General features: G+C 53.1%; 1 protein-coding gene across 1 annotated transcript; it reads left to right on the forward strand.

Moving 5' to 3' along the window:
- Window positions 1–2,358: 2,358 nt before the first annotated feature.
- Window positions 2,359–10,972, forward strand: CLEC3B (C-type lectin domain family 3 member B). Its single transcript, XM_024765279.1, has 3 exons — window positions 2,359–2,625; window positions 6,705–6,803; window positions 10,413–10,972. The coding sequence occupies exons 1-3, from the start codon at window positions 2,517–2,519 to the stop codon at window positions 10,811–10,813; spliced, it is 609 nt and encodes a 202-aa protein (XP_024621047.1). The 5' UTR covers window positions 2,359–2,516; the 3' UTR covers window positions 10,814–10,972.
- Window positions 10,973–13,639: the final 2,667 nt, after the last annotated feature.

Consider the following 13,639-nt stretch of genomic DNA (forward strand, 5'->3'; position numbering starts at 1 on the left):
AAAAAAAAAAAAAAAAAAAGCAATGGAGTTTCAAAAAGAAAAAAAAATTTTAATTTTCTCTTGCTATGCACTACCCACCCAAATTTCCAGGAAGCGAGGCTCCCCGCCTGTTAGGTTGCATAATCCTCAGCCCTAAACCATCCCACTGAGGGGCCAGCTGTGCATATAAAACCCTCTCCCACTCTTGAGAATGTGAGGGATGGCCCCTGACAGAAAGGGCCAACAGAGTGCCTGCTGCCTGCCCCAGGCTCCTGCCCTTGGGGACCACAGGGGGGAGGTCAGCCAGGCTGGGCTGCAGGCACATCCCTCCCCAAATCAGATGGGGCAAGGCGGGGTCCCTGGAAGAAAAGCCTGAATTACATAGCACTGCATTTTCTTTTGGAACAATCTAAAGCTCACAGAAAATCTGCAACTACAGTACAAAGAATATTTTTCCCCTGAGCCATTTTCAAGTGAGTTGTCGACCTGATGCCCAAAGGTTGTGCTTTAGTGCATGTTTCCTATTGACAAGGCCGCTCTCCTCCATAGTCACAACACACCATACAAACTGGACAGTGACATCCAAGGGGTACATCCCTGCCACGTGCTCCTCAGACCCACCAAGTTTCTCCAGTTGTCCCAAGGGCGTCCATGAGAGCGGAAGGGTCTGGTCCAAACACGTTGTGTTTGTTGCTCTGTGCCTGCAATCCCCTTCAGTCTGAAACAGTTCCTCAGACACGTCCCTAACAGTTCTGAACGCTGCTGGGCAGTTGTTTTGTAGAAGCCCCTCGGCTGGGCTAGTGTGGTGTTTCCTCGGCAGGAGTCTCACGGAGGTGATGCCGCATTCTCCTCACCTCAGCCCATCAGGCGCTCAGGTGCTGCAGGCTCTCCCTTTGGCCCGTTACTGACGATGCTTACTTTGGTCACCTCATTCAAGTGACATCTTCCAGGCTTCTCCACTGCGAGGTGACTCTTTCCTCTTTGTAATTAATAAGTATTTTGTGGGCAAGTAATCTGAGATGATGAAAATACCCCGTTGCTCATCAGACTTCCCGTGTATTCGCTTATTTATATCTGTGTATGCTCATGATTTCCTGTTTTGCTGTTACTGTCACTGTTTTGATGTTCAAACTGTCCCTGATTTTGGCCCCAAGAAGCTCCTTCAAGCTGGTTCTGTGTCCTGGCACGTTCCCATCCTTCTTTAAACAATTCCTTGCTTTCTGGCAAAACAACTTGTTCTGGGCTCATTTTCTACTTTTCCTGCCCCAGCCCTGAAATCAGCCATTTCTCCAAGGTGCTCTGGTTCCTTTTAGTGGAAAGCTGTATTTATTATAGAAGGTGGCACTTGGATGCCAGGAGTGCTCGAGGCTTTGGAGGCAATTCTGCTCCACCCAGACAGCTGGCAGACTGATGTGCACATTTCTGCTGACATTTATAGATTCCTCTTTAGGTGTCAAAGTCCACAACTGCACACCGATAGCTCCAATTTTAATCCTACACCATAGGATTCATTCTAGTTTTCTCTCTGTATTTGTACCTCCCTTTTCTGACAATGAGAAACCTGGCTCTCACGGTCTTTAATAAATGTACTTATTCGATGGGTGCCCCTGTATGTAACCACTCTCTCACCTCTGCCACCACCCGCTCTCCCATGCGGACCACCTCTTCTCCTCACCTGGACTCCAACACTCCATGTAGGACCTCTGTTCCCCTGGGGGTGCCCCCCTCCACCCTGCTGCACCCTGACACCCCACACCACACTGCTCCTCATGGGGACATTCTTTTCTCCCTGCTCCATCTCTGACACCACTCTGGGGCACCATAGCTGCCCCTCTCCCACCGTGGTCACCTCTGCTTCAGACAGGATAGTTGAGAAAGAGAAAGTGAAAAAAGGAGAGGACTCCCTTGTATTTTTAACCAAAGATACATCAAGTGCATAGAGACAGACCACAAAAGAATCACAGCAAACATTCTAGACAATCCAGCAGTCAGCCCCAGTGCACTCTGTAAGGAGACATCACTGTGGGACCATTCTGGAGTCACCCCACTTGGGGTCAAATACTGGCACTGCCCCTTACAGCTGGGTAGCTTGGGTTCCCTTAAACTCACTGAGCCTCAGTTTCCTCAACTGTAAAATGGGGAAATGACAGCACTTCCCTCATATTGCTGGTGTGAGGCCTCCACGAGGCCAGGGAAAAGTATGACCCAGCGCCTGCCCAAGGTAACTGCTCAGCAGATGTGAGCTATGACAACTAGCGTGTATTTTTCAGAATCCTAGAAAATAATGACTCTGTTTTAGAAGGCGGGGCCAGGATGCTGGGTGGGTGTTCCCCGGGCAGCGAGGCTCTGTGGCCCCAAGGGCTTCCTCCTTTTGCAAGCTTTTTTTTGGCACTCTTGCAGCCAACTCTGGGAGGGTTTCCTGGACAGAGGTCGTCGTGGCAGTTGCCTTAAGACGTGCAGCCCAGGCCACAGCCACTAGTGCTCTCTGACCCAGGTCCACTGCAGGCGGCAGCAGCAGCCCCAGCCGGTGCAGCAGCATGGAGCTTTGGGGGCCCTACTTGCTCCTCTGCCTCTTCTCCCTCCTGACCCAGGTCACTGCCCAGACACCTACCTCCAAGGTCAAGAAGGCTGCAAATGTTAAGAAAGGTAAGGAGGGGGGTGGAGCCCCTCCCCATCCTCCAGGGAGCTGGTCGCCCTCTCCTTTGCTGGTCCTCACTCTCCTTCCCCTCCTTCACTTTCCTTCTCCATGAGTCCAGCGAACTTCAATGAAGTACCCCTTGGGACCTGGGAGAGTCCTCCAGCAGCAGGGGCAATTGTCAAGACTGTAAGAGTCACTGGCTCTTAGAATCAGAAAGAAGCTTCCAGATCACCTAAACTGACATCCACTCCCCCACCACCCCAATATTTTACAGAAATCAAACCTTTGGCTCAGAAGTCTGGAGATGTCCGACTCTCATCAGGAGTGTTGGCAGGCTTTGCCTTGGCATCTCCAAACCTCAGGTTTCTCAACTGTAAAGTAGGGATTGTGGCATTTGCTCACAACGCTGGTTGTGAGGATTTAATGATAGAAAACATGTGAAGTGTCTGGAACGTAGGATATACTTGATGCACGGCGGGGGCGGGGAAAGAACAAGTTAATTCTTAGTTCTATAGTGTATCACAGCCTCGAGGAAATAAAAATGTTCAAACCCAAACTCGGATAGTGGAGGCAGCTTTGCTCTCCCTCTGTTGCCTCTGGGTTTGGGGTGTCCTTGGGTCGCCTTGGCCTCAGCAAGGCCTGCCCTTGGAGCCCTGCCTGCAGTGAGGTCACCGCGGGCTGTTTTGAGACAACATTAGTGAAATGCCATGGCAATGATCTGGGCTGTCACCCCCGACAGGGCTCCAAGGGGAGGAGAGAGAGTTCCAGGGGATGAGAGTGCTTATTAAGCAGAGAAACAGGTGGCTGGGGCCAAGAGCACAGAAAAGGTGAGGCAGAGGGGCATGCGCCGCCCTCAGGCCCCTCTCTGAGCCTCTTCTAAATGGACAGCTGCCCACGGGTCACGGACAATGTACATAAGGGCACATTAGGACCATGGAGACCCACAGGCCTGCAACACAGAATGGGCGGATCTGGGTGCTGATAGGAAATAATCCCCAAGGTTCAGTTCATAAAGTAAACAACAAAAAATTCAATACTTTGAATGGATACTATGCTGACATTGGTTTTGAAAAAGGGACTTATATAAAAAAATATATTTACTTGTATATGCATAGAATTTTCTGGAAGGGTCCACAAGAGTTAGTAACAGTGATTACCTCTGGGAAGAAAAACTAGGGAGCTAAGGGCAGACTTGATTGGGAAGGAGACTTTGACGTTCTGAACTGTTTGGGTTTTTTAAAGTTATATGGCTATATTACCTTTTACAAAACGTTCATTAAAAAAAAAAAGACTCACAGCATGCATGGTGTGTCCACGAATGTTAGCTGAAATTGCCACCAAGGATGTTCTTTGTAAAGGATACACAGTTCCAAAGGCAAATAACAGAATTTTTGAATGTGGAAAATAGTTGTTAATTTCTCAAGTTTACCAAAGATTTAGTATGTATTTATTTAATCATGTAAATCATGTATTTGATCATATGGACAAGAAGGTCAAACCAGACAATGCCCTGGTCCTCTTCAGCTGTCACACTTGAACCCTAGCTCCATGTGGTCCCCACGGAGGTGGCCCATGGAGGTCCAGGAGGAGGCCCGCAGAACAGCTGACAGAGCAAGAGTGGAGTGTCCTGTCCAGCCCTGCCTCTTGCTGAAACCCACTGCAGCTTGGTTTTCCTTCCTTCGACCTGCTGCCCACCTACACCACACACGCTTACAGAGCTCTTTCTCCAGGTAGGGGCCAGTATACGTGCTGAACACTCTAGCAGACCATTAGCATCCCTGCTCTTAAGATGTGAAACAATTTGCGAACCACGGGGGTTCTCCCTCAGGCATCATCAGCATCATCTGGGAAATACATTAAAATCCAGGCACCTGGGACCCACCCCCAGAAATGCTGGATCATGGGCCTGGAATGGTCCCCAGCATCTGCCTTTCCCACCAGTCTCCAGTGATTCCTGGGAGCAGCCAGGACTGGGAATCAAAGGAACAACCTAGTCAGGGGCCAGTGCACAAAAGTGGGGGAGGGTGTCCGGAGGAGGGACAGTCGTGCCCAAGGAGACCCCTCAGTGCCCGCTGAGTGGTGGAGAACAAGCTGGCAGGATGGATGAGGGGAGGAGAGGACAGAATGTGCTATGCCCCCATGCTGGCCCCCCGGGTGGGGTGAGAAGGGGGAGAGCCCAGGCTGCTTCTGGGAGCTCATCTGCCCCTGGTGTGGGGTGTGGCCTGAGCCAGCTGTATGGGGGTCAGCCAGACGTGAGGCAGGGAGAGCTTAGGTGGCTGGAGCTCCAGAGGCCATGTGGCCACACCTGGCAGAGGAGCTCAGGTGGGGAGGATGGCCTCACAGGGGGTCACAGACTCTTAGAACAGGGACTTGAGGGCATCCATTTCAATAACATGCATCAGGAATCTGAGGCTCAGAGGTAGTGAGGGGCAGCACAAGGGCTGCGACTCCTAGCCCAGAGCTGTAGAAACACCCAACTCCTACGCCTTCCTCAGTGGAGTTCTGTTAGCACCTTGGTCCTTGGCCAGTCCCTGGAGGGCCCCTCGTACACTCGGGCACCTTGGTGCAAATCACAAAAGGCTCCCCGCTCTGAGCTGACAAATTATAGAAGAGCATCCCTTTCTCTGGTGTGGTCAAGCAGCACAGCCAGGGCAAGGCTTAGAGGCTGGACATGGGCCCCCGCCTGTCCCCTCAGCTGAGTGCCCTTGTGCAGTACCCAACTTTCACAACTTTATGCGGTGCCCTGTGCTGGTACATCACGGGGCTGAGTACAGAGCTGCTGTGAACCACTGAGGCAGAGGCCCACTGTGAGGCACACATGACCCAGTCAGGCTAGTTTGCCAGCCCCAAACACTCCCTGTTTTGCCTTGCTCATCTGGGTGTTAATTTCCTCATACTTGGTAAGTCACATCATGAATTTCTATATATGCCAGTATGTTTCTTGCTCACGTTTCCTGTGATTCCCCTGCAAAGGAATCTGGGGTGGACAAAGGTCTGACTTCACCCCTCATACCGTGGACTTTATGCAGGCACAGCCAAACGGACCATGGAAGCGCTTCCCCACCCTCTACCCAAGCTGAGCTCAGCCTTTCCTGAAGCTCCTGGGATTTCAGAAAGACTGGGGTCCACCCACTTAGCTCTCAACTTACACATGCAGAGGAAGACATTTCACATCTGCCTCTCATGAATAACTGGCTCCGAATGGGCCTTTGTGCTCAGGAAGGCTCACATTAGGAAACCTGCTGCCATCGCGGACGTGGGGAGAACAAGCTTGCAGCCGTGCGGACTCGGGTTCGGGCTGCTGGCTCTGCCAGTTCAGGCGAGTTGCTTCGGTCTGGCCTCAGTTTCCCGTCTGTCAATTGGTGGTGGTATAGAAAAGACACATTACCCACGTCACAGGGCTGACAATGAGCCCAGCGCTGGTCACATGCTTCATTTCTCTTAGTCTTTATTCTTCTTCAGAGTCCTTGGAGGTGGGGCTATTATCATCCCGTTTTACAGATGAGGACAGTGGAGTCAGGGAGGCTGTGGAACTTGCCCAGGTCACCCACATGCATGCAACCTCAGAGCCTGTACACACGTTCACCTGTGCTGCTCCACACAGCCCCAGGCCGAGTGCCTGCCCTGCTTGGTCCGTGTCTTGTTCGTCCAGCCTGGGGAAGTGAATCTGGGAGGTCTCAAGGGCCCCTGGCCCTGCTTCCTGTGCTCTGTTCTCCTCTAGAGCTGGGAGGGTGGTTGGGTGTCACCGAAGGAGCTGTCTGCACCCTCCACCCTGCTCCTGCAAACCCCAACCCCATCTGATCCCGGCAACTCTCCTGAACAATGCGGTACAGGTCTCACTTTAGCAAGAGCAAGAGAAGGATGGTCCCCCGGCAGAAGGAAAATCATGAGCGATCACTTAAGACTACCACCGGCGGGGACAGGGAGAGAGAGAGTATGCCAAGACATCAAGGTCGAGGGGAGTCGTTTCCCTCGTCCCCTTGTGGCTGACAGTGGTCCACCCCTCCCAGTCCCTGCCCTGCCCCACTCCCTACTGCCTTTCTCACGTGTTCGTGATTGTCCCCACTTCCTTCTGACTTCATCCTAGATGCCGTGAGCCCGAAGATGCTTGAGGAGCTCAAGACCCAGCTGGACAGCCTGGCCCAGGAGGTGGCCCTGTTGAAAGAGCAGCAGGCCCTGCAGACGGGTGAGTGCACGTGGCGGCCTCTCTGGGCAGGGATACATCAGACAGAGGGCCTCAGGCCAGCAGCCAGCAACCCACCTGTAGCCTGGAGCCAGCACCAGGGCCCTGGCTGGCCCCTGTAGTCCAGGGCACTGGATTCACAGAGCCCCTTCCTCAGCCTGCTTCTCTCAGGAAGATCCCCTGACATGTGGAAGCAGCAGTGTACCAAAAGGACAACAAGCTCTCCCACAAGAATCCATTACCGCCCACTGGAAGTGCGAGCCCTGCAGCGCTCGTGGAGCAGAGGCAACCCTAATGAACCCCGGGAGACCCTCCGCTCAGCCAGCCCCCACAGCCCTACAGGGCGTGAGCTTCATTCCCTGTGTCAGCAGCTTTGCTGAGGCTGCCACTCTTCATCATCGTCATTATGCTGAGGCAGGATTTATCACCCCTATTTTAAAGAGGGGAACTGAGGCACAGAGAGGTTCTGGTTTTGCCACGCCCACCTGGCTAGTTACTGCAGTTTAGGATGGGAATGGAAGCAGCCTGCCTGGTGCATGCTGGGTGCGAGGAAAGGTGGGCTTCGGTCTTCCTGGCCCTGCACGAACCAGCTAAACCAGGATGGACAAGATACACGGCTGCGGAGCCCGGGGACACAGCTCGTAGCCACCTGCCCTAGCACTGCCTGGCCAGCCTGCCTGGGCAACCTGTTCTCTTTCTCTCCACCAAGTTCCTTTCATATTGTCTCTATTTTCCACACATCTCAAACTCACCTACTTCTTCGTGACCTTGCCCTGGAGAACACAGAATACAGACTAACAATAATACTTAACACACGGGGGAATGTCTAAAATGAGCACAGTGCTGTTCAGGGCCTCAGTTTCCTCATCTGTAAAGTCGAAGGGCTGGGGGTGGACTTGCAGGGCAAGCTCTAAGGTCTCATGTCTAAGCTTTGTGCTTGTGCCAAGACCATGCAACCCAGATGCCACTTGCCTCCTGAGGTGGGTGATGTGGTGGGGACCTCCCCGTGCAGAGTCCATGGCATATGGAGAACTAAACACCCCCTCCATGTCTGCTGAGTCCTAGGAGGTTCATGGGCTCCTGGCCTCCTTGGGGACCTTCTCCCTCTCATCACCCTCTCCTTTACTACCACTACCTGCAAATCACCTTGTCAATAACCCCACACAAAGCACTCCTGACCTAACTGAAGAGTTGAGAGAATCAAGGCTTAGGGGAGCAACCCTCCCCTCCCGCCATCTGCCCCTTCCCTCCCCCAATCAGCAAACACACATGCGGTCCTCCCCCCAGCGAGCCTCTGCCAGGCACAAGGAGGCAGAGGTGACCCAGCCGGGGTCCTGCTCTGGGAGCCTCAATATATTCATGAAATCAATGTATTCACTAGAACCCGCACGTGTAGGAAGAAAAAGGATTCCAAACACAGGGCACGGTAGGAGCAAAGCTATGGAAGGCCAGCCAAGAATCAACGGGATCGGGCTTCCCTGGTGGCTAAGTGGTTGGGAGTCCGCCTGCCGATGCAGGGGACACGGGTTTGTGTCCCGGTCCGGGAAGATCCCACATGCTGCGGAGTGGCTGGGCCCGTGAGCCATGGCCGCTGAGCCTGTGCATCGGGAGCCTGTGCTCCGCAACGAGAGAGGCCACAACAGTGAGAGGCCCGTGTACCGCAAAAAAAAAAAAAAAAATCAATGGGATCATGAATAGGCCAGAGTGACAAAATGTCAGTAACGATGGTAAGGCACTGAGAACTGATACTTATTGAGGACTAACTATGTTGGAGGGAGTGTTGCAGGTGGGGTTCCCAAGAAGCGGCCCCGAGGTGGAGTTTAGCCTGCAGGAGGTTTATTAGGGAGCACACCCAGGATCAGCACCTGGGGAAGGGAAGAGACAGAAGGACGCAGGAGTGGGAAGAGTGCCCTGCGCGTCTCAACGAAAGCCTCAGCCAACTGCAGAGGGAGCCCTGACGACGGGAGGGCCCTTCAGAGCTGTCCTGAGTTGGGGCAAGAGGGCTCATGGGCCAGTCACTGGGTACAGGCTGCTCTGGGAAGGGGGCATACCATGGGGAAGGGGGCTGTCTTCCGCTGATGCAATCCCCAAAGGGGCTGAGAGTTAAGAGTTGTCTCCCAGCAGCGCTCCCAGCAGCTGGGGTAGTCAATCCTTCACCCCAAGGGGGTCTTGGTGGCGTGTCAGAGTCCCCAGCAGGAAGGAAAGGCAGTGTGGCGCCAGGCTGGGAAGGGCAATAAAACCTGGCTAGGATGAGCTGCAGGATAGCACGCGGTAGGGCTGGCTGCCTTGGGACGGCATCTGTGAGTAAAGACACCTCTGTGATGCTGTAGGCCTGGAGTTCAGAGTTCCAGGAGTGTCAGGTGCTCACGGGGACATGGAGATATGTGTTAAGTGAAAGCAACTGAGTGAGAGGGTGAGTGAGTGAGGGGATGGGGGTGGGGTGGAGTGCAGACCTGCCCCTAACACTTCTGGGGTCAGCAGCAAGAGGACAAATGGAGGCATGTACCCCAACTGCCTAAACATTTAAGTTACAAACCCAGCTGAAGAACAAACTGCTGGGACTTCCCTGGTGGTCCAGTGGTTAAGACTCCACGCTTCCAATGCAGGGGGCTTGGGTTCGATCCCTGGTCAGGGAACTAGATCCCGCACGATGCACGAAGATCCCGTGTGCCACAACTAAGACCCGGTGCAGCCAAATAAATAAATAAATATTTAAAAAAAAAACCAAACTGCTAAGTAAAAACGTTCTATGCTCCTAAGCTGACCAAATATATACCTTCATCACAACCTTTGAGACCAGATTCAAATTTAGAATCTTGGACTCGAGTTCCATGCCTGAGAGAGCTAGCCCCTGGCCCACCACCTGGGCCATCTCTTCTGTCCCGGGGGCTTGCCCGTCTCAGCTCCGTCCTCCCAGTCGCCGCCCCAGAAGAGGCCCCTGGCAGACTCTGGGAGCTTGCTTGGGCCCCTGGGTCAGGGCTTTGGGGTCCCGGGTACCTGGAGTGTGGTCTAGGTTCTGGGTAGGGATGTGCCCTGGCCCTGCAGTTTCTTGATCTTAGGGAGGGTGGGGCTGGAGGAAGATCAGAGCAGGTGGCTCCGCCTGGGCTCCCCGGGAAGCCCACTCTGAGATGGAGCTCATTTATTAGGGAGAGCCCGGGGTCCCAACTGTGAAGGGAGGGAGGTGTTGGAAGCAGATTGGGCAGAGGGGGAGCAGAGTAGCAGCACAGGCCCAAGGCCCGCCTCTGCCACCCTGTGGAGCCTCCAAGCTAAAAGGCCCCTTCAGAATGATCCTGCTTGGGGCAGAGATGACCCTACCTATTCCCCTGGGCACTGGATGGGGCACCCAGGAGAGGGATGTGACCTTGACAGAGGCGCCGTGTGCAGCTGAGGGGGCTGACCTCACTCCCAGCAGCAGGGGCTCCACCACCTCTTAAATGGGGATCTGAGATGTGCATCAGTGCCCACCACAGCACGGCCCTCTGGCCTGGGTCTGGAGCCTGTCCAGGGAGGACAGGATGTACAGGGATGGGATGGAGGATGGTGTGACTACCCCTGGCGGTTGGCTCTTGGCTCCGCCTTAGGTGACGTCCATTTCCTCCCCTCCCCCCCCAGTCTGCCTGAAGGGTACCAAGGTGCACATGAAGTGCTTTCTAGCCTTCGTCCAGGCGAAGACCTTCCACGAGGCGAGCGAGGACTGCATCTCGCGAGGGGGCACCCTGGGCACCCCGCATACGGGCTCCGAGAACGACGCCCTGTACGAGTACCTGAGCCAGAGTGTGGGCAGCGAGGCCGAGGTCTGGCTGGGCTTCAACGACATGGCGGCCGAAGGCACCTGGGTGGACATGACTGGCGGCCATATCACCTACAAGAACTGGGAGACAGAGATCACCGCCCAGCCCGACGGCGGCAAGGTCGAGAACTGCGCTGCCCTGGCCGGTGCGGCCAACGGCAAGTGGTTCGACAAGCGCTGCCGGGACAACTTGCCCTACGTCTGCCAGTTCGCCATCGTCTAGCGGGCCGAGACGGGCGAGGGCGGGGGCAGAGTCCGGGGGCGGGGCCAGGGGAGGGTGGGATCGTGAGCCCCGGAAGAGGGGCCGTGGGACCTTCCCGCCCCGCATCCCTGCCCCCGCGCGCCGGGGGCCTCCTCTTGCAAATAAAGTGGGTGCAGCTTGGCAGAGAGTGGCTGCGGTCTGTGCTGGGTCCAAGGGGTGGGGAGTCCAGGAGCCCGGCCGGGAGCCCAGGGAGAGGTCGCTTAGAAGGAGGCGAGTAGGGAGGTGGTGAAGGATGGCGAGCTGGGCGCAGAGGAGGGGGAGGAGGAAAAGAAGTGGGGGGGGGGGACGAGGGAACCCCTGACTGCTGCTGCCTTTTTAAAATTAAATAACTTTATATTTCATTGGATTTCCCACTTACAGAAAAGTTGCAAGAATTCCCGTATACCCTTCATCCAGATTCCACAAATATTAATGTTTTCCCATATTTGCTTATCCTTCTATTTTTTCCTGAACCGTTTGACAGTGAAATGCAGACGTGACGCCCCTTTACCCCTAAATATTTCAGTGTGTTTCCTGAAAGCAAGGACATTTTCTCACGGAAGCAGAGCACTGTTATCAAGGTCGGGAAATAAACACTGTTACTATGTTGTTATCTAAGTTACAGGCCTTATTCAGATTTCCAGTCTTCTTACTGCAGACTCCACTTCCTCGTGTTGGAATCCAGCATCCCCTCCACAACTCCAGAGGAGGAGGGACACTCCCACCTGACACCCTCCCGTTAGGGATTCATTTCTGCGGTGCACTGACATGCTGAGTCCTGTCGGGGTGAGAGCACAGGCTGCCCATGGGGGATATTTGCATCCACCTTCTTGCCCAACAAGGGAGCTGGTTCAGGAGCCAAATATGACACTGGCCAACATTGCCTGACTGGTGTGTCCCCCTCCTTCCCGCTCCTCACAGAAAGTTCCACCCTAGCAATACCAGCTACTACTTATTGAGCCCACAGACTCGCAGGCACTCCACCCAGGACAGGCATGTTATTATCCCAGTTTTGTAGAAAAGGAAGTTGAGGCTAAGGGAAGTTAAGTGACTTCCATTGGTCACACTGCTAGTAAGCAGCAGAGCCAGGATTACAAGGGCCTTGGCCTTTCCACCATCCACCACCGTGATACTTGTCTCACGTTACTGGACCTTCCCTGAGATAAAACATCAGAGAAGTGGCCTAGTGACCCCCAGAGGCTATTGGCCAGCTCCTGGTGTGACCTGGCCCATCCAACCATGTAGGCCCAGCTCTAGTGACACCCTTAGGGGAGGTCTTCCCTATCACATCAGCCATGGCATCATCCACTGTGTGGACTTTGCCACATCTTTTCCCCTGGTTGTCTTCTAGCGTGTCTTGCCTTCAGTAATAAATTGATGATAGCTTGATTTGATCAAGGGGAGTGGGCTGGGCTGAAGTAGGTAGCTTACAATGAACTGTGTGCGTACTTTGTGCCAGACAGCCTGCTTGGCATTGTCACAGAAAGCATCTCGTGTAATTCCACAGTTATAGGAAGAGGTAATGATGGATGAGATCCATTATAGGTGCAGAAACTGAGGCTCAGAACAGTAACGTGATTTTTTTCAAGACGGCCTAGTAAGTGAGAAGCAAAAATGCGATGCAAATCTCGGTCTGGCAGCTCTGAATCCTGGGTTCTTTTTACCCCACTCAGCTATCTAGCAGGATGTAGGTGGCCACGGATTTTGTGAAGTTCCCTGCATTGGGTGGATGCCCACAAGAGGGCACCAGGCCTCTGCATGTGAGCATGGGTCCTGGTGGAGAGGTGCCACCGTGGCATTGCCTGCTTCCAGCAGCAGGTGGAAGTATGAGCAAGAGAATCGTTACCCATCTTTAATCAGCCGGGAATGCTCTTACACTTGAGACATTGAGACTTGTGGACTTCAAGCTGGGGTACACCTGTTCTGGGATCCTGTCTTTAAGCTTTGATGTGTTTTTTTATCACAGATTTTTTGCATTAATTTTTTTTTTTTTTTTTAATCGGCAGGCGGACTCTGAACCACTGCACCACCAGGGAAGCCCTGCATTAATTTTTATTTTTTAAAACATCGTGTTCAAATATTTTTTATCATAATTACTGAGCTTTTAGGTACTTCCTTAAATTTTGTACCCCAGGGAGTGTCTCACTCACCTCACTATTCCTGGCCCTGGCTACAAAATTTGAATTTTCCAAGGCGTATATAAACAATGATAAGGTATTGGTTTCTAGATCTTCAAGGGAACTGGTTTCTACATCTTCAGCTTCTCCATTACTCTTTACTAGAGCTGATGGTAGAGCCCTCTTTCACAACCATCCATTTCCCTCTTTACTGTGCGTTGCCCTGGTGTGTAAAAAACTCTGAGGATGCACAACAAAGGGATAATTTGAAATACTGCTGTAAGGAGGCAAAAGACTGGGTAAAAACTCCTTTTGCAAGTTCAGTTGTCTCCAGTTCTTTGCCTTCAACAGCCTTGGAGAAGAGCCTAATGCTCACAGACCATGAAAAATACATTCTGATGACAGAGTGCTTTTGACCTGTACCTTAGGAGAAGTTCAAGTATTAAGTGACATCACTCTTTTCAGTGACACCAGCCTACTTATCTGAACAAGACTGGAGTAATACTGATGCTGAGCCCCGCTTCACTCTAGGATACATGAACCAATGAAAGAAAAATCCATCCATCTGATTAAGAGATTCCTATTTAATCATGTGAGACGGTGGGTTCTGGACAGGTCTTTCTCTGTCTGCTTGTTGGCCCTTAACCAGTGTGCTGGAGCCATGTGCTCAGGCTCCAACTGAGCCTTGCTC

The sequence above is a fragment of the Neophocaena asiaeorientalis genome, unplaced genomic scaffold (genome assembly GCF_003031525.2).
Source record: "Neophocaena asiaeorientalis asiaeorientalis breed wild unplaced genomic scaffold, Neophocaena_asiaeorientalis_V1.1 scaffold409, whole genome shotgun sequence".
Classification (NCBI taxonomy): domain Eukaryota; kingdom Metazoa; phylum Chordata; class Mammalia; order Artiodactyla; family Phocoenidae; genus Neophocaena; species Neophocaena asiaeorientalis.

Coding starts and splice junctions, on each gene's coding strand:
- CLEC3B (XM_024765279.1), top strand. CDS start 2,517: ATGGAGCTTTGGGGGCCCTACTTGCTCCTCTGCCTCTTCTCCCTCCTG. Junction 2,626..6,704: donor GGCTGCAAATGTTAAGAAAG/GTAAGGAGGGGG, acceptor ACTTCATCCTAG/ATGCCGTGAGCCCGAAGATG. Junction 6,804..10,412: donor GCAGCAGGCCCTGCAGACGG/GTGAGTGCACGT, acceptor CTCCCCCCCCAG/TCTGCCTGAAGGGTACCAAG.